An 18,471-nucleotide genomic window follows, 5' to 3' on the forward strand; every position below is an offset into this window, starting at 1 on the left:
TATATTTTGCTTTTATTGGATAGGTTTTTGTTTTTGTTTTTAATTAAGGTCAATTTTTTATTTATTAGTTTATATATATTTTTATTTATTTTATTAAATATTATTTATTAAAAAAATCAAGATAGCTAAAAACATATCCATAACACTAGTACCTTCTTCTTTTACATTAGAAATTAACTTTAATCCTACCTATTACATATGACATAGGGAGTGTCGGAGACATGCATGATGCGCGTAAACTGGTCTGAACATCCACGATTATAAAAAAAAAAATTGTGAAAACATGTATGATAACCTTTGCATTAATAAATCTTTGGAGCATAGTATTTACTATGGTTTGCGTGCTACTTATACAATTAGTGCTGATAATGGCAAGCATATATTCAATACCACCTAGTAGGTTTGTGGATTAAATTTTATTATTATTATTAATATACTTCGTTCAAATTTAAAAGAAAATTTATTCTTTTAAATATTGTAGGTTTTTCAAGCAACATGAACATAAATCCAATTAGCGTTAACAAATTTTTTTATTTACTATAAATCATCTTTCCATCTATCAATTTAAAAATAAATTATGATATCCAAAAACACATACATAACACTAACACCTTCTTCTTTCGTGCTAAAATACATAACACTAACTACTTCTCTCATGTTAAAAACTCGTGGAATAGCATGGGTTACAAGCTGATATATCTCTATTTTAATTTTTCTTATGTTGATTTTATTGAAATAATATGTCTATATATATATATATACATATATCTCATTTAATATAAATGAAATATATTTATTAAAATATTTTTTTGTTTTCTACCAATCTTATTACTGATTTTATATCTCAAAAGGATGATAATAAAATTTAATTAAATACAATTCAGCTATTTTAAATATTTATAAGCACAACAGAGTGATTGGACGCCAAACATAGTATATCCAATTTCTAAAAGGGAAAAGGAAGAACAAAGTAGTCCAACGTTGTAATGGTATCATTGGTTACACATCATTATTATGTGATTGATACGAATGTTCTAGATAATCGAACACGTATTTGCAATTTAGTTTGAGCTACTTCACGGTTCCCCCATATGAATGACAGAACGTGAATTAGCTCCAAAAGGAGAGAATCATAAGCATTATTCGAAAAATGGTGCCATCACCGGCCGCCTCGTGTTGCAGTAGGGAGAGGTTGAACCGCAGCTAGAGGGTTCACTTGATATGAAAATGCAAGCTGCCACAAGTCTACCATAGCCTTCTTTGCTGCCGAAACTTGCCTCCTAACAAGTCTGCAATATATATATAAAAGAAAGGGATTATTTATCAATGAAAAAAGGCAAATTTGATTTCCTCTACAGCTAGTTCAAATTTACTATCATTTCTTATTCAAGCAGTATGAGAATTCAGCAACCAATAATTGTGATCTAAGTTAATCACTATTGAAAGAGTTCCGATCCCCACTGATTACAAGTTCTCTAAAACGCTAACAAGGAAGCACAGTTAGTCTTTTCTTGGTTTACTTTCTATGTGATATAGCCATCCCTAACTAGTTTGGAACAAAGGCGTAGTTCAGTTTCTTACTTTCCATCACATAAAGGTTCAGTTATTGCATGCATAACCATGAAGCAAGTGACATGGTGAACTTTAAGTAGAATCCTATTTGTGCCCCCTCTATCATGAAAGGATTGATTGCAGGAATGCAATAACACATCTTACCCATTCAATGTAGCCCCTTTCCTCCGAAGAACATAATATGTAAGAAGGAAGAGAAATCCAAGGAGAATTTTCCCATTTGTTACCACCACTCGAACATTCCCAAACTTCAAATTCACTGACCGGAACCACCAAAGACATGGATCTACACGCCTCGACAGCTTCAAAATTGTTTGTTTTGTATTATTCTCTCCAGGAGGCAGGTAATTGGCTTCTAATCCTTTTGGAGATCCCTCGAAACCATTTAGTTCTTTTGACAAAGAATAATGAGCTTCGTGGTTATTTTCGTGCATAACCGCTGAGACTTGTGATGAATTGATGGTTTTGAGAGAATATAGAGAGTGTAGTCGCCTCAAAAGTACCTGAAAAAAAATGGCAATATAATAAGATACATAGATTAGCCAAAATTCCACAACTGTTTGATTTATGGACATTCAGCACACAGTTAATTCAAGCAATTCAAAAAAGTGGCTGACACCAACATAAGATGCAAGATTTTAAATTTTACCTGTCGTCTTTCCTCAGGTAATGCAGATTTCTCGACCCATGAGATTGCATTGTCCATGTCCTTCAGAGTCGTTCCAAGAAGTGTCACAGCATAGACTTCAACAACCTCCATATACTTGTCAACTTCCATAATACACCTCCTGTCACATCCATCCTGGACATCAACATCTACTTCTGCACCAACAAGAACATAGTGTTGTCCATCCACTAAACTCCAGTTGCTGAGGAACTCCTCAAGAAACTCTCGGACACCAGCAGAAGAAGCTCCTGATATCTGAAAACATGCCCTGACAAATAAAAATGAAATCAAAGTGACTCCCACCTCCACAAAATATAGAAGCACATTTGACGAAGGCATTTGTTCAAAACTTATATGCCATTGATAAGCGGGTCAAAGATACTAAACGTTCAATAAACTCCTAGTACCTTCTCGAAAACTTATTTAAATTAACCTATCAAAATGTTACACAAAGTCCATAAATAACCTTCTCAAGAACTAAGCTACACTATCATTAGCTAAACATACATATCTTCATTGCAAAACCAAAACCATTTGAAGAAGCATTTTTAGCACTTCCTGATATACAAACAAATCAAAACACAAAATTATAAAACTAAAACCCTTCACATGCACTGAAAGCAAAATAACTTTCCCATCTGAATTAAAAAAAAAACAAACAGTGATTTGAAAAAGGTAAAGAATACCCTGTGAGAAGAACTTGAACAGGAATAGCTGTAGCAGAAACAAACAGCACTTTAAGCTCGTTTAAAATAGCTGATGTCCTGCATTGAACGTCATAAATTTCATTACATTTAGATAGTCACCATAGTTTGCCAATACCATACCGCACAAAACAGATTAAACCCAAAAACCCACTTCAGAAAAATTCTAATGATATGAAACAAACAGCAAAAACAAAGAGAGAATTTACATCTTTACCTGCCAAGTTGATTCAAAGCCTGAACAAACACCATTCCAGCTGATTCCAACATGTCAAACAACTCATTCTCATCAAAAGCTTCATTATTATCAGAGATGTTGCTGCCTTTTAATTGTCTTACAATTGAAGAAGCTAAAGTCGCTGCCTCTTCATACATGGAACAAACTAAGTAGCTGCGAAAATTAATAAAAAAAACAGTACCAAAAATCAATTTGTAAAAATCCCACAAAAACAATTGAAAGAAAAGGATCAAAACTAATTACTTACCTCTCAGATTGTTCAATTTCTTGCCAAATTGAAGAAGAACTCGAATCAGTCTCACCCATTTCTCTCTCTAAACACCCTGTTTCACGGTACTGTTAATTCGTTTTTGGTAGATAGAGATGAAAAATGTGGATTTCTGATTCACAAATGACTAATATGACCCTACGCTTTCATTTAGACAGTGCTTTGTTGCCAGAAATCGCCTTTTTGACTCCCTATGTTTGTAGCGAATAATCATCTTGCCCCTTCTTCTCAAGCTTGATCGATTGACACCAAGATTGATAAAATCGCCTTCTACCGGTGTTGATAAATAAGTCACTGAAAAAGGAGTCAATTGTACCCTTAAAACTATTAGGACTTAATTGAATTTTTTGAAAACTTTCCTCCTCCATGGATGACTAGTTTGCCATCTAATCATTAAAATGGTAACCAAACAGTAAAGATTTTGGTGTTGAGGTTATTAAAAATTCTAACAACTCAATTTAATCCTTAAATATTTTTAAAAGTGCAATGGGGTGTGTTTTTAACAATCTAGCTTATGGTAGTTATGGGATAATAATTTCACTCAATTCATCATATATTTATCATCTTCTTCCAATCTAAGAGCGTGTTTGGCAGTGTGGTTGCGGGTGCTTTTCAAATAACTTTTCGTGCCGAAATGCATGCCAATGATGTTTTTTTATTTTTTAAAAATCATTTTTGACATCAGCACATCAAAACGATCCAAAAAGTACAAACCGCACTCAATTTTAGCAAAAAAAAAAAAAAATTCAAATTTTCACAAAACACAGGTAGAAACGCACTACCAAACGCTCCCTAATTATGATAAGTTTTACCCCAGTGTTGGGTTCAATACAGGGTGGATGAGATCTATACCCAACTTAATATATTTATTATTTTTAATTATTTTTGTCAACACATATATAATTTTGTATCTGTACTTTAGACTTTGTTTTATATTTTTTGAGTTTTATCAAAAGATTTTTACCTTTGCCATTTATGAATGAAGATTGATTATTTCATGCTTTTAATATTTTAGGTTGTGATTGTATGTGATTTTTCATTTTCAATAACAATTCTTTAAAAAAAAAAATCAAGTTAACCTTGGTAAGTGTAGCTCAACTAATCAGGTCATGGATTTGCTTTCCAGAGATCACCAGTTCGAGTCTCACAAACCTTAGGGTCACTGGAAGCTTACTTGATCGTTAAGTTCAGGGCCCGTGAGATTAGTCGAGGTGTGCTCAAGCTGACCTGAACATCTATATTAATCTAAAAAATAAAAAAAACCAAGTCAAGTCATACATGTATTGTGTGAACCATGAACAAAATTATTTACCCCCTTCTAATCAAATCAAATGAGAGAATAGATGATGATCATAGGTATCTCATATTGAGTGTGGTGAACACATAAAAAATCACCTTGTTCTCGGATAATGTTTGATTAGTCAGAAAATGTGAAGATTATGGTCACATAGATATATTTTGTTGAAGAAATAAAAATAAAAATATAAAAATAACTTAGTTATTGATACAATTTTAAAGTGAATTTTATACTTTCAAAATAAAAGGTATAAAAAGAACATGATAAAAGTAGTTATTATTATAGTTTTAAAATCTCATCTAGAGATCAACCCAGGAGAAGACCTGGATTAATTCGGGTTAACCTTATTTTTTTAAGTATCAAAATGATGTCATTTCGAATAAAACTTTTTTTATATAAAAAAGTCATTTGGTTTTGATCGAGTTTTACCCGGTGTCATGAGTCGACTTAGGCTTTATAACTAAAATTATTATACTATTATCAATCTCAACACTCAATATAAAAAAAATATTTAATTATTTTTTAAAATATATAAGTCTAATAATAATACATATTTAGGATAAAATAATTATTTTTTATATTTTAATTTTTCTTGTCCATCATCAATCAAATACGATACATAAATAGTTACACCTTCTTATATATCACTACCAAACATAATTTTTTCATCTCTATTCTCATTATATCTGTCTTTTTTATCTCAGACAATAACCAAACACTATCTAATTGTGAGCACAATTAACAACACTTTTCTATTGCCATGTGAAAGCACCAAATTCACAACATAAGGGGCTTAGACGAATATTTGCCTCAAACATCTAGCCTTGTTTGTTTGATATTTGTCAAACTCGGAGTATCATTTTGGTAATCTGAAAATCAACCGAGCCCCGGTAAAAGTATAAAATACACAGAAAACTTAAACAAAATCCCTAACAGCAACAACTCTAAACAATAAATACCCTTCAAATCCTCAAGTTCTCTCTCTAGAAATCTTTCAAATAATTCATCAGGTACGCCTTTTTAGCTAATTTTCCAGTTCTTGGTTTTCTTTTGTTTTTATTGATATTGTTTCTGATTTTGGAATTTGAGATTTTTTTTAAGCGTTGAAAAAGGAAGCTTGACAGAGCAAGTACAGAATAATGACGGCTTCTTCATCAGCTGAAGCTATTCCAGCAATGCAGGTAAACAAAATCACTTTTAAAATTGTGGGTCTTTCTTAAAATCTCTAGTTCTTATCAATTAGAGCCTAAGTTGCTGTTTTTGTATGTATAAGTGTGGTTTTCTTGATGAGGTTATGTTATGGTGCTGTTGTTGTTTCATTGGTAGGAAATTATGTTGGAGTTTCGTGCTGGTAAAATGGTTTTTGATGGAAAAAAGGTTGTTCCTGATTTGCGAAAAGGACTAGTTCGCGTTGGAAGGGTAAACTGCACCCTTTTTTTTTGTATTACATATAGTTCGTGCCTATGTAAAGATTTTCATTTGTTTAGTACAAGATATTATGTTTTTCTAGCATCTTGTTTTCCTGTTTGAAGTCACAAGTTTTGAATTGTGCCAGGGTGAGGAGGGCTTGCTTCATTTTCAGTGGCTTGATAGGAATTTGAATGCTGTGGAAGATGTATCTTTTTTTATTATATATATATATATATATATATGTTTGCTTCGTTGATATTTCTTGTGGTTGGAGCTTGGTACTTTTTTCTTGACGCATTGATTGATAGGATCAGATTATTTTTCCTGAAGAGGCTGTTTTTGAGAAGGTACACTCAATTCTTTCTCATTTTTCGCAAGTTGGAGGATATTTGTCTTTAATAATTTGTGGTACTATCATGATTCCTTGGCTTATTCAGGTTAATCAAGTTTCGGGAAGAGTTTACATCTTGAAATTCAATACAGATGACCGGAAGCTTTTTTTTTGGATGCAGGTTAGGCTCATTTTCTGTGTCTTTCACCTTCTTATCTGTAACATTGACTTTGCTGTTTGTTGCATGATTTTGGAACATTTTGTATACCATGTTTGCAGGAGCCAAAAGCTGAAGAGGACTCACAATTATGTAGTTCTGTCAACTATTATATCAATCTTCCATTAGGTAAATTTTTATTTCATGTTGAGTCCTTGGTTAACCATGCTACCCTTCATTATTTTGTTTCTAATAATCCTGGCTTATATTTAAAAGCAGATCCCCCCCCCCCTCCATTCTCTTAAATGTAGGCAATTTGATGTAGTTGATAAATCACTTTTTGCTCATTTCACATAAGAACATTGTATAATTGCACAATGTTCATCTCTCTTAGAGGGTACTTTTTTTTTTATCTTGCATCTGCATTTTCTTCTCGCATCTCCACAATTTCATAAAGAAATCCTCTTTTACACGGAAAGGTCATGTATGACTGCTTGGATTTCTTGTCTTCTTCTTTTCCTAGTTAAACACTTGGTAAGAGTGAACTTCGTTTTTTGTCTTCCTACAATTTCTCTAACCAGTTTTAAACCATCAAACTAATGGTCTGGCTTATAACTTCAGCACTTGTTCTTGAGTGAAGTTCTTATGTCAGCAATGTCACTGCTTTGTCTTGTTGTCTGGCAGAGTTCCTTGATGAAGAAGAGCCTGATGCTGCTGCTCCTTTGCAAGTTTCTGAAGACATGCTTGAAGATAATGTCTCATCAAGGTACATTTGTTCCAACAAACCAACATACTCAAAGATGACATTCCTGATTCTGTTCCTTTATACAATGTTCTGATGACCTAAGATGTGGTAAAGTCCCTCGTAAGTCTTCACATAGATGACCTAAGCTACTTGCTATCAATAGCTATTCAACAAATATCAAGATATCTTTCAAGGAATTTTTCAAAACCATTTTCTCAATGAAACGTCTCATCTGCCACTTAGCCTTTGTCTAATCCACCATCCCCTTATGCCCTTGCACAGGCTTGCACCTGGATAACTTCTAAAACTCAGGGAATCTCTTATATGGAAATTTAGGGTCATAAATTGGTGTTTGTCTATGCATAATCTTGTTTAGTTCCTGTGATTCATTGCAAAAATAACTTAGGAAAAGTTGGGGAGCACTTTTATTATGGAAAAAGTAGCTGCCCAATATATATATATAAACACATTATGTGGTGTTTTTCTTTTATTCTGATGAGATTTTTGCTCATAACTTTCAGGGCTGGAGACTTAGTTGTCCCAAACCTTGGTGCAGAAGCAATTAGTGATGTAACCTCTTCATCAGGACCAGTGAAAATGGAAGACTTGCAGAGAATCCTGAGTAATATTGGTGCAAGAGGTATGTTCTCAGAGAGTACTTTTGTCCATATCTCTGTATGCTGTCCTTAGGTATGACCATTGAATTTTTGTGTGATGTGATGTGATGTGATGGTACATGGTGCAGGTGGTTCGGGTGATCCAGATGAAGGTAATTATTAATGCTTATTTTATATGTGTGTAGTAAGCTGTGAAAGGATTTTAAAACCTTTCTTTCCTGCAAATTATATGCTCAGGCATGTGGTGCATTATTGTAAAATCTTTCTTTCCATGATGTTTTCTTTTGCTGTCCTAGGCTTAGGATTAGGGGATCTACTGAAGCCTGATTTGATAATGCCATTGATTGAGACATTGTCTCTTGAAGAAGGATTAACATCTCACTTACCTGAGGTATAAGACGTTCTTATGTTTGGTATTTCCTCTATGTTTTATGTTGGTGCATTTTGCAGTAATTATGAGGTTGCAGGGTCACTGGACTCCAGAGGATATCTTAGATTTGTTGCAGAGCCCTCCTTTCCGTCAGCAAGTGGATTCTTTTACTTATGTAAGAAATGCGAGGCGGCCCATCTTTCTTGTTCTGTTTCTTGTCTTTTTAGCTTGTTTTACAAGGTCTAACACTTTTCTTCTTGTTTGAAGGTTCTCCGAACTGGACAAATAGATTTGTCTCAATTTGGGGTCGACCCCAGTAAATGTGAGTGGTTTGTGGTTCCTGAACCTGCAGCTTATCAATTGTTCCTAAATTCATGGTTCTCTTCAGAAAATCATTTACATATTTTCATGACTTAACTGAAGTCTTTTTTGGGAAGTTTTGACCAGGATTGATTACATAATTCAAGTAGAAAATGTGGGAAGTTTTGACCAGGATTGATTATATAATTCAAGTAGAAAATGTGGGAAGTTTTGACCAGGATTGATTATATAATTCAAGGGGAAAATGAACTGAGTTTAGAGGGCTTCATGTGAAAGATGAATGCCAAATGTGGCACATTAAAAGGGAAAAAAGAATCAAATGTTGGGCCCATGGACTCATGCTGCTGCTTGCAGCTACCTTTGGTTTCAGACCTCCACACAAGGAGTCTTGAGTGGCAACATAAATTGTTCATCAATCTATTATTGCATGGTACCCTGACTAAATTATGATTAATACTTGTTAGTTTTCTCCTGGCGTGCAGACAAGTTCACAGTTTTATCTTTTCTGGAGGCACTTGAAGATTCAGTTTCCAAAATGTCTGAGGAATCCACCCAAGAGGGCAAGGATTTGAGACCTCAGTCTCATAACCGCGACGATCCAATGGACGAGGGCAAGTAGTGGAGAAAGATTCATGCACCCCTGTTGTTGTGTGTTTCTCATGCTCATTCTACTGTACAAGAGAACTTTTGCCGCCTTAAGTTTTCTATTTAGACACTTTTCTGCCGATGGTAAGATGGGGAAAATGATGGAAAGGTGATTGTCTCTACTTCAGTTTACCAACAATTCGGTGCAGGCGTACAGTACCTTTTAGGATTTTAATTTGTTTTATTGATAGGCTATACATTAAAATTACGAGTCAAATCTCACTATCAATATTGTCGTCATGTTACGTTGTTGATTTAAAGCACAATTCGGTAAAGGCGTGCATCATGTTGCCCTTTTGATGATATCCTATTTTGTTGATTAGGAATGGGCGTATCTATGTTGGAATCAAGTGTTAATATAATTGCTCTAAATTTGGGATGCTTTTCTTCGATGAGCAGCAACTCCTTGCAGAAGCACCCCGACCAAACTGGCTTCGTTGCTTTTTGAAGAGGGTTATTCACGATGTTTTCGCCATGTCTCCGGTGGAGTGGGGAGAGTTGGTGGGTGCTAGGAAATGCACACTAACTTAGGTTTTGGTGTCATCAACACTTGATGGAGCAAGGGCTTCTGCTGCTGGATTGGACAAATATTTTAAGAAGTTGATTATAATTCAAACCTCTTATTCAACACGAATGATTCTTCTATTCTCGTCCATTGGCTTTCTTTGACAGATAAAAGAGAATAGGAAGATTAAAGAAGCGAGCAGAAAAGATAACGCAATCTGGATCCAAGCTCGAATATAAATCTGGGAAGAAATGTAGGCAATGCTAGTGTCACCACAGCAATGAAAAGTTTTGAGGAAATAGTATTATTTTTATTAAACATGAAAATATAGTCAATAATTTTTTTTTATTATGATAAATTTTTCTATTAAAGGTATCTCTTGTTTTAATTCTTCTACTTGATCCCTATTAAACAAAAACAAGAAAGCCATAAAACACCCAGCATCCCAGCTAACATGAGCTAAATGTTCATGAAGCCCTGTAGGTTGCATCTATCCAACATTTATGTTATATTTGTATTCACGGCGGCTGAAACGCTGGTATTGCCTAAAATATTTTAAGCAACGGCTAATTGTCATGCCATTAGTGGGCCATCAAGGCCCATTATAATATGAAACAGGGCTCTAAGTGCTTTTCGCCTGACCATAGAGCAAGAAAAAATTGGTATAGGCAGGCCCGCCTGAATAATTCAAGCCCAAACAAGAAAAAACACTTGCTTCCAAATACTTAGAAGAGAACGTTGTCGTTTCTTCCTCTTCTTCTTCATCCTTTAAACCCTAAATGCTCATCAAAAGGGTTTAGCTAGGGGTTCTCTCTCCCAAATCTAAACTCATAAAGCACACCAAACCGACACCGTTCTCCTTCGTTAAACTCAATTCAAAACCCTAATTCTCACTCCAGTCTCAATCTCTCTCCAAAGATGGGTATCTTCGAACCATTCAGAGCCATCGGATACATAACAACCGGCGTGCCGTTTTCCGTCCAAAGATTGGGCACTGAAACCTTTGTCACAGTCAGTGTAGGCAAAGCTTTTCAAGTTTACAATTGTGCAAAGCTCACTTTAGTCATCGTCAGTCCTCAACTCCCTCACAAAATACGCGCTTTAGCTTGCTATCGTGACTTCACCTTCGTCGCCTACGCAACCCACATCGCCGTCTTCAAACGCGCCCATCAAGTAAATTAAATTTAAACGAAATGGAACGACACGACTTAACATGTGAAATATATGAATTTGATTGAATTTTGTTTTTGTTTTGATAGGTGACGTTGTGGAGTAGGCATAGTGCGAAGGTGAATTCGTTGATGGTATTTGGGGATTATGTGATAAGTGTTGATGTTGATGGCAATTTGTTTATTTGGGGTTTTAAAGGGCTTGATGAGAGTAATGTGCCGGTTGGGCATATTCTGTTTGGGGATAAATTTACGCCAACTTGTATGATGCATCCGGATACTTATTTGAATAAGGTTTTGATTGGGAGTCAGGAGGGGGGTTTACAGCTTTGGAATGTTAGTACAAAGAAAATGTTGTATGAGTTTAAAGGGTGGGGTTCGTCAGTGACTAGTTGTGTGTCCTCGCCTGCGTTGGATGTTGTTGCGGTTGGCTGTGTAGATGGGAAGATTCATGTGCATAATATTCGTTATGATGAGGAGGTGGTTACGTTTGTGCATTCTATGCGTGGTGCTGTGACCTCATTGTCTTTCAGTACAGGTAAATTAGTTATATTGCTTTAGGTCTGTGATTTCGGTATAGGAACAGCGTTCTGTTGTTTATGATAATTTGATTCTAGGTTAAAGCTCATTTTTTCTTGGTTTTTTAGATGGACAACCACTTTTAGCGTCAGGAGGTTCATCTGGTGTTATAAGCATATGGAATCTGGAGAAAAGAAAACTACAATCAGTTGTTAGAGAGGCTCATGATAGTTCGATAATTTCATTGCACTTTTTAGCTAATGAACCTGTGCTGATGAGTTCATCAGCAGACAACTCTATTAAAGTAAGATGCATTTCAGCCTCTGCTTATGTTTTTAGATTTTTTTTTCTTAATAACGAGTGAGTAATTCATGAAGTGATAAATTGATAACAATTTGTGCAGTTATAAAATATTTTGATGTTACATTTAATTCCTGTTTTTGTTACTTTGTTTATGTGGATTGTAAAAGGAGATGCTACAACAATAAGTTCTCACTCTTGCCATGTGTTGAAAGCCTTTATCATGTGCATTTTAATTAATTTTATTTTTTTTAGTTTATGGTGCCTATTTTGACAAGCCTCTAGCTGTTTGCTTTGTTCAACACTAAATTCTGATGGTCTAGTATCTAGTTGTTCAATTCAATATTTGTTAGCATCACATAGTGATTGAAACTTGTGAAAGATGGTATAGACTGAACTGAACATTGTGCTGCCTAGTTTAAAGTAATTGGGCAATTTACCTCAAGTCTTCACCATCTGATGATACAAAGTATCCAAATGATTTTCAAGAATGAAAGCTGAGATATGCTGTACCTTTTCTTATAGAATATTCCTAAGGACGAAACTCCAAAATTTGCCACAAAACAGATACCTAAAGCTATTGCATTGGACGCTAAGTATAATATAATGATGATGGTTTCTTTACAGTGGACATTGAATTTGCTTAACCAGCATAATAATTTTTTTAGCTTGTGAATTCCAATACTTGCTTTGTTTATCCTATACGTAGATGTTTGATCTTTCTTTCCCTATTTAGATTTGGATTTTTGACACAACTGATGGAGATCCTCGACTTTTACGTTTTCGAAGTGGACACAGTGCTCCCCCACTTTGCATAAGGTAATATGCCTGACAGTGTAACTTTAGGATTGGAATTTATATTGTTCAGTTTCTTCTACAATATAATTGAACATATGCAGCATTTTGCTAGGCAAAGGTTTTGTATGATTCTCGTGCTCTACTCATAATCATTGATCCTGCATTCCCAGTTCTTAGTTTTTCAATTTATCAAATGGTTTCTCACCTAATTGAGAACTTTCTACCAACCTTGACTGTGAGTTCCAACACTTTACTAGATACGAAAGTACCTGCAATATCTAACTCATGCCATAGCTTGTTTTGAAATTCATGTGAAAATTTCCTTCATTTTTGCATGACATCCTTGTGACCTGAAAATTATTCATCTACGACAGGTTCTATGCAAATGGGAGACACATTCTATCTGCTGGTCAGGATCGTGCCTTTCGTCTTTTCTCTGTCATACAGGTTTGGAATTTTCCAATATTGAATTGAATTTTCGTCTGCTTTATGGATATTTTCTATATAGATGTGAAAGTTCTGTTCTTGGAAACTTTTGCTCATAGCTCTCAGATGTTCACTCATTTTTTCCATTCTAATATGGTTCGAGTAAATTCTGTTGTCTGTGTTAGCACTTTGAATAGAAGAAAGGAGGTTTTATCTGATTACATGGAAGCAATGGAAAAAATATGTAAAATATACATTTTATATAATTATGTAAAATATTTGTATGGTAGTGATTTCTTTATAGTTTTTGTCAATAAATCAATATTCAAGCAAAAATTGAATTCCATAGAACCTTTTTTCATATTAAAATCCTTACATTTTACATGCTGACTAAGTAAAAGAAATGAAGTGAAAAATGTCTATCATCTTCTCCATAAACCTTACCCCCACTACACAGCCATTGTGTATATGGATGGGCAAATAATGAGTTGTCTCTTACAGGTTATCTCTGTTTGTCTAATATTATTATTGGAATGAACCACACTCTCCAGGTGTATTGTGTTTGCTTATGTTCTTGAATTTCTGTTTTGACCCTTCTCCTGAAAATATTATTTAATCATTTATTCAACTTTTACATTTATCAGGACCAACAAAGTAGAGAGCTCTCTCAGCGTCATGTATCCAAACGAGCCAAGAAACTTCGGGTAAAGGTATGATTGGGGGTAATGGTTGGTACTTTTCAATCTAGTTTTGCCCAATGAAATATGTTGTGGTTAAATTTCTGTAAACTTGGTTGCTAGTATATTTTATGAATATTGTATCATTGGCTCTCTTGGTCTTGGATATATATCTGTAAGGATATTGCATTATTCACGGTCTTACACATGAGGAGTTGGGTCAATTAAAATATCTAGCAGCTATAAGTGTTGGGTCTATGCCTGTAAAAGTATTAAATTCCTTAATCTTTTTCAATGCATTTTAATATGATATTCTTACACAGGTCTGTTTAAAATGGTTCTTCTGGTTTTTACTTGTTTACTTGTCGATTATAGATTAGTTTCTCATTTTTTGCCACAATGCTATTTTACTGCATATAAAGAGCACTGCTGATTGGCTACTTAAGTTTCTTACTCACTCGATTTTCAGGAGGAAGAACTGAAATTGAAGCCTGTCATTGCCTTTGATTGTGGTATGAACTTCCTCTTAGAGTTCTTTTAATACTTAAATGTAGATGTTTCTTGCTCTAGAATTTATGTTCGGGATGACTTGGTTATTTATTTATATTATAGTGGAGATGATTGTGCTAATTCAACTTATCCTTTTTTTTTTTAATGGCTTTCCTTTAAATCTCTTTCTTCACTGCTTCAGTTTGTATCTTCTCTCTTTATCTATGTTGTGGTAAACGTTTTAAAAAAGTGTTTTTTCATAATTATTACTATCATACTTCACATTTTCATGATAATATCCATTCTTCCAAGTTGCCTAATGTGAAATTTCAATTATAGCTGAAATTCGGGAGCGGGATTGGTGCAATGTGGTAACTTGTCATATGGATACTGCACAAGCATATGTGTGGAGGCTTCAAAATTTTGTCATTGGGGAGCATATCCTGAGACCATGCCCAGAAAATCTAACACCTGTTAAGGTTAGAAATTCAATCTACCGAGTAATTCATTATTTGGCTTTTTTTTGCGTGTGAGAGATGCATTAGACCTTTTCCTTCCGATAGAAAATGAGTTGGATGCATCTTCTTGTGATTTCATTGAAATTTCCTGGATCACCGGCGTAGTTTCACCTAAATTTTGTAAGATGTAAACCCTGTATGAGGGTAAAGGAAATCATTATGATTTTGATAAATAAATTTTTTTCAACTTCAAAAAGCAGAAAAACCGTGTTCATTATTTTTTTGTTTTTAAGCAATGGTGGTATTATTTCCATAATTGGAATATGGAAGATTGAGTGCAAGTCTGAAATGTTTTATCATTTAGGAATAGCAGATGGTTTTTGTTGTTTACTGTATTATTGCATCAGGCCTGCACCATTAGTGCATGTGGCAACTTTGCAATCCTAGGAACTGCGGGTGGCTGGATAGAGCGATTCAACCTTCAATCAGGAATTAGCCGAGGAAGTTACATGGATGTGTCAGAGAGAGGAAGTTGTGCCCATGAGAGTGAAGTGGTTGGAGTTGCTTGTGATTCCACAAATACCCAAATGATAAGTGCAGGATATCATGGGGATGTAAAGGTCAGTGTTCCTTATAACCTTCTATTTTATGTTTTTAATTCATTATTTGAAATCATCATATATGTTTATCATCTCCTGTCTATAGTTGTTGCACATCGTGGCTTGTAAATGTTGGCAGGTATCATGCAGCCAGTATAAATATTCTGCAACATAGCCTGACTTATAGTACTTGAAAAGATACACATGAACATTGCTTAGGTTCCTCTAAGTTTTGGTAGTTTTTTCATTCCTCAAAGGGTTGGCTGTGCAGGTTTGGGATTTCAAGGGACGTGCATTAAAATCCAGATGGGAAGTTGGTTGTTCTCTGGTTAAGATTGTTTATCATCGACTTAACGGTAATAATCTCCCTCCCCTGAAAGATTGCAGTTATATACGTCCTTGCACATATTATTTTACAGTTCCTTGGATCATCTTCTAATGAATTTGGCTTGACTTTTTCAGGTCTGTTGGCTACTGTGGCAGATGATTTTGTTATCCGTTTGTTTGATGCCGTGGCACTGAGAATGGTTCGTAAATTTGAAGGTCATGCAGACCGTATTACAGATTTATGTTTCAGTGAGGATGGGAAATGGCTTTTGTCATCCAGTATGGATGGGACCCTTAGAATTTGGGATGTCATCTTAGCAAGACAAATAGATGCAGTGCATGTTGATGTTTCTATCACAGCATTGTCTTTGTCACCAAATATGGATGTGCTGGCAACTACCCATGTCGATCAAAATGGGGTCTATTTATGGTATGTTCTTGATTGTTTGTCTCACGTTGGTTTTGTGGTTTGATCACATATAGACTCTAGCAATAAGTTCGGATACTAGACTATTTAAGCCTCTAAGGTTTTCTATATGGATTTTGTTCTGAAAGTATGGTGTTGAGGAAACTGATTGAAGGATAATTACAATTTGCAAAAACACGATGATGCCCTTTTGTATTTAAATAAATAGCAATAGAATATTTAAGTGAGATCTCTAAAGTGTTCAGCTGCAATGTAGTTTACCTTGCAAACCTTTTTTTTTCTTCCATTGAGGCTAATGGTTGCTAACATTTCAGGGTTAATCAGTCAATGTTCTCTGGAGCTTCAAACATTGATTCTTATGCAAGTGGGAAAGAAGTTGTGAACGTAAAGTTACCATCTCTATCTTCAGTTGAAGGTTCAAATGTTGAGAATGAGGACACCGAGAAGCCTATTGTGAACCAGTCAGTCTCAAATGAAGTTTCAACTTTTCCGGCTTTCAGTCAGCAAATTCCAGATCTTGTTACTCTCTCACTGTTGCCTAAAAGCCAATGGCAGAGTTTGATCAACTTAGACATTATAAAGGTGCCCCCCCCCCCCCCCCCCATTTTCTATTCATCTAATCTTCTCTGCACATTTGGTTTGCAACTTAATAATCTTTTCTTTTAATTTGATTTCTCCCTCTTAATCAATGATCCACAGGTGCGCAATAAACCAATTGAGCCTCCAAAGAAACCTGAGAAGGCTCCTTTCTTCTTGCCTTCAGTTCCATCTCTTTCTGGAGAAATATTATTTAAACCCAGTGAGCCTGTGGATGGGGAGGATACCAAACCTGACAAAGCAGAGAGTGATAAGAGAAAACTAGGCATTCCAGAAACTCAATTTTTGGAGCTTCTTCAGTCTTCATCTGAAATGAAAAATTGTGAGCATTTTAGTCCTTGCACAGTTTCACTATACTATCATTTGTTCTTATTGATGTGCCAGCTGAAAGCTCTTTGATGATTAATGCACACTGGATAGCCTGCTAATGTTTTAATTGTGTACTTTTGTTGCAGTTTCAGCGTTCACTGAATATATCAAAGGTTTATCTCCTTCAAATTTGGATATGGAACTTAGAATGTTTCAGATAATAGATGAGGATGAGGATGAGGAAGAACTCGTAAAGAGACCTGAGTTTATTTCAATCGAGCTGCTTCTTGACTATTTCATTCATGAAATATCCTGCAGAAACAATTTTGAGTTTGTACAGGCCGTCACAAGATTATTTTTGAAGGTATGGATTCATCATTGTTCATTTCTCTACACATGTCTTGGGCTGTATTCTTAGCTCTTTCTTTTATTTTGGGTAGAGATTATAACTTTGTTACTCACAGAGCATGAATCTGGAACTATTAAATTGGCTTGTTCTACTTGTCTTGTACTAAAACTGAAGAAAGAGAATAGATAAGACGAAAAATATGTGTATCTTGAGATCTCTCGAACTTTTGATGGTAATTCTCTGAGAAGAGTACTTTTTTTCTAACAACTTGCATATTCTGGTCAGATACATGGTGAAACAATTAGGTGCAATTCAAAATTACAGGACAAGGCAAGGAAGCTCTTAGACACTCAGAGTGCAGTTTGGCAGAGAGTAGATAAATTGTTCCAAAGTGCTAGATGCATGGTCACTTTCCTCAGCAATTCACAGTTTTAACTGTGCTACCTACATCAGTATCAGCCATTGTTATCTAAAGATTTTCACAATTTTGTAGTCAAAAGTTAATTTGTAGTAAGTTGCAGTTTTTAACTGTAAATCTGTTGTCCTGGCACAACCTAAAAGTTATCAAGCTCCATTAATTTCTTTCCCTTGAAATGTTGTAGTGTTGGATGGGACAGTGTCATTGTTTTTTGAACTTTAAAGCGGCAGAATATTGCGAACTAAGGAGCTCTGTATATCTTTAATGGTTTTCAATTCTATTTCCTTCAACTCAGTGAGTTGTATCTGTTTTCGAAAACTGTTTAGTTGAGGTAATCTGGAATTCCTCCAAGAATTTATTAAACTGTTGTGTCCTATATATGGTGGCAGACTCTAAAAGATTTCACGAGTAATTTATAACTTCGCCCTTGTTTAACAAAACTAATTAATCAATCCTCATTGGTTTAGAATATAAATATTAGTTCTCTATATTTTTAAATTTGTTTATACTTTAATCTTTTTGTCAGTTTCATATTCCTTTTCTATTTTGTTTTTTTTCTTGCTTAAAAAATAGAATAAAGGAAAGAAAATTAGGTAAAATGAGGAAATTTGATGGAACAAAAGTTTCTAAATTAAGGATGGTCAACGTTGGTCAAGGGACTATTTAATTATATATTTCTATTACTATAGGAACTAATTAATTATCTGATAAACTACAAGTGCTAAGTTATAATCAGCTCTTATGGATGGACCACCTGGCTCG

At 34.7% G+C, this 18,471-nt stretch overlaps 3 protein-coding genes across 6 annotated transcripts; 2 read left to right on the top strand and 1 right to left on the bottom strand.

Annotated features, from left to right (window-relative positions):
- Window positions 1-917: 917 nt before the first annotated feature.
- Window positions 918-3,692, bottom strand: LOC7485520 (protein APEM9). Its single transcript, XM_002308991.4, has 6 exons — window positions 3,429-3,692; window positions 3,161-3,334; window positions 2,926-3,003; window positions 2,222-2,507; window positions 1,717-2,075; window positions 918-1,289 (listed from the first exon to the last, which is right to left on the bottom strand). The coding sequence occupies exons 1-6, from the start codon at window positions 3,485-3,487 to the stop codon at window positions 1,160-1,162; spliced, it is 1,086 nt and encodes a 361-aa protein (XP_002309027.3). The 5' UTR covers window positions 3,488-3,692; the 3' UTR covers window positions 918-1,159.
- Window positions 3,693-5,572: 1,880 nt separating this feature from the next.
- LOC7485521 (26S proteasome regulatory subunit RPN13) lies at window positions 5,573-9,645 on the top strand. Of its 4 annotated transcripts, none has more exons than XM_052453732.1 (14): window positions 5,584-5,756; window positions 5,836-5,927; window positions 6,073-6,165; window positions 6,302-6,361; window positions 6,465-6,503; window positions 6,594-6,668; window positions 6,767-6,833; window positions 7,329-7,410; window positions 7,911-8,029; window positions 8,135-8,158; window positions 8,303-8,397; window positions 8,474-8,551; window positions 8,644-8,698; window positions 9,180-9,645. In XM_052453732.1, exons 2-14 carry the CDS (start codon window positions 5,886-5,888, stop codon window positions 9,314-9,316), a joined length of 966 nt encoding a protein of 321 aa, XP_052309692.1. In that variant the 5' UTR covers window positions 5,584-5,756; window positions 5,836-5,885; the 3' UTR covers window positions 9,317-9,645. The 4 variants fall into 4 exon arrangements, with proteins under 4 accessions (XP_024458449.1, XP_052309692.1, XP_052309691.1 ...); XM_052453731.1 differs by having other exon boundaries at window positions 5,859-5,927; XM_024602679.2 differs by having other exon boundaries at window positions 5,586-5,756; window positions 5,848-5,927.
- A 964-nt stretch (window positions 9,646-10,609) lies between these two features.
- On the top strand, window positions 10,610-18,027 carry LOC7487225 (U3 small nucleolar RNA-associated protein 21 homolog). Its single transcript, XM_002308093.4, has 15 exons — window positions 10,610-11,020; window positions 11,107-11,554; window positions 11,664-11,839; window positions 12,572-12,654; window positions 13,008-13,080; window positions 13,704-13,769; window positions 14,206-14,248; window positions 14,565-14,704; window positions 15,091-15,303; window positions 15,554-15,638; window positions 15,745-16,039; window positions 16,351-16,618; window positions 16,736-16,955; window positions 17,089-17,306; window positions 17,577-18,027. Exons 1-15 carry the CDS (start codon window positions 10,766-10,768, stop codon window positions 17,724-17,726), a joined length of 2,733 nt encoding a protein of 910 aa, XP_002308129.1. The 5' UTR covers window positions 10,610-10,765; the 3' UTR covers window positions 17,727-18,027.
- The last annotated feature ends 444 nt before the right edge of the window (window positions 18,028-18,471 follow it).

The sequence above is a fragment of the Populus trichocarpa genome, chromosome 6 (assembly GCF_000002775.5).
Source record: "Populus trichocarpa isolate Nisqually-1 chromosome 6, P.trichocarpa_v4.1, whole genome shotgun sequence".
NCBI classification, from domain to species: Eukaryota; Viridiplantae; Streptophyta; class Magnoliopsida; order Malpighiales; family Salicaceae; genus Populus; species Populus trichocarpa.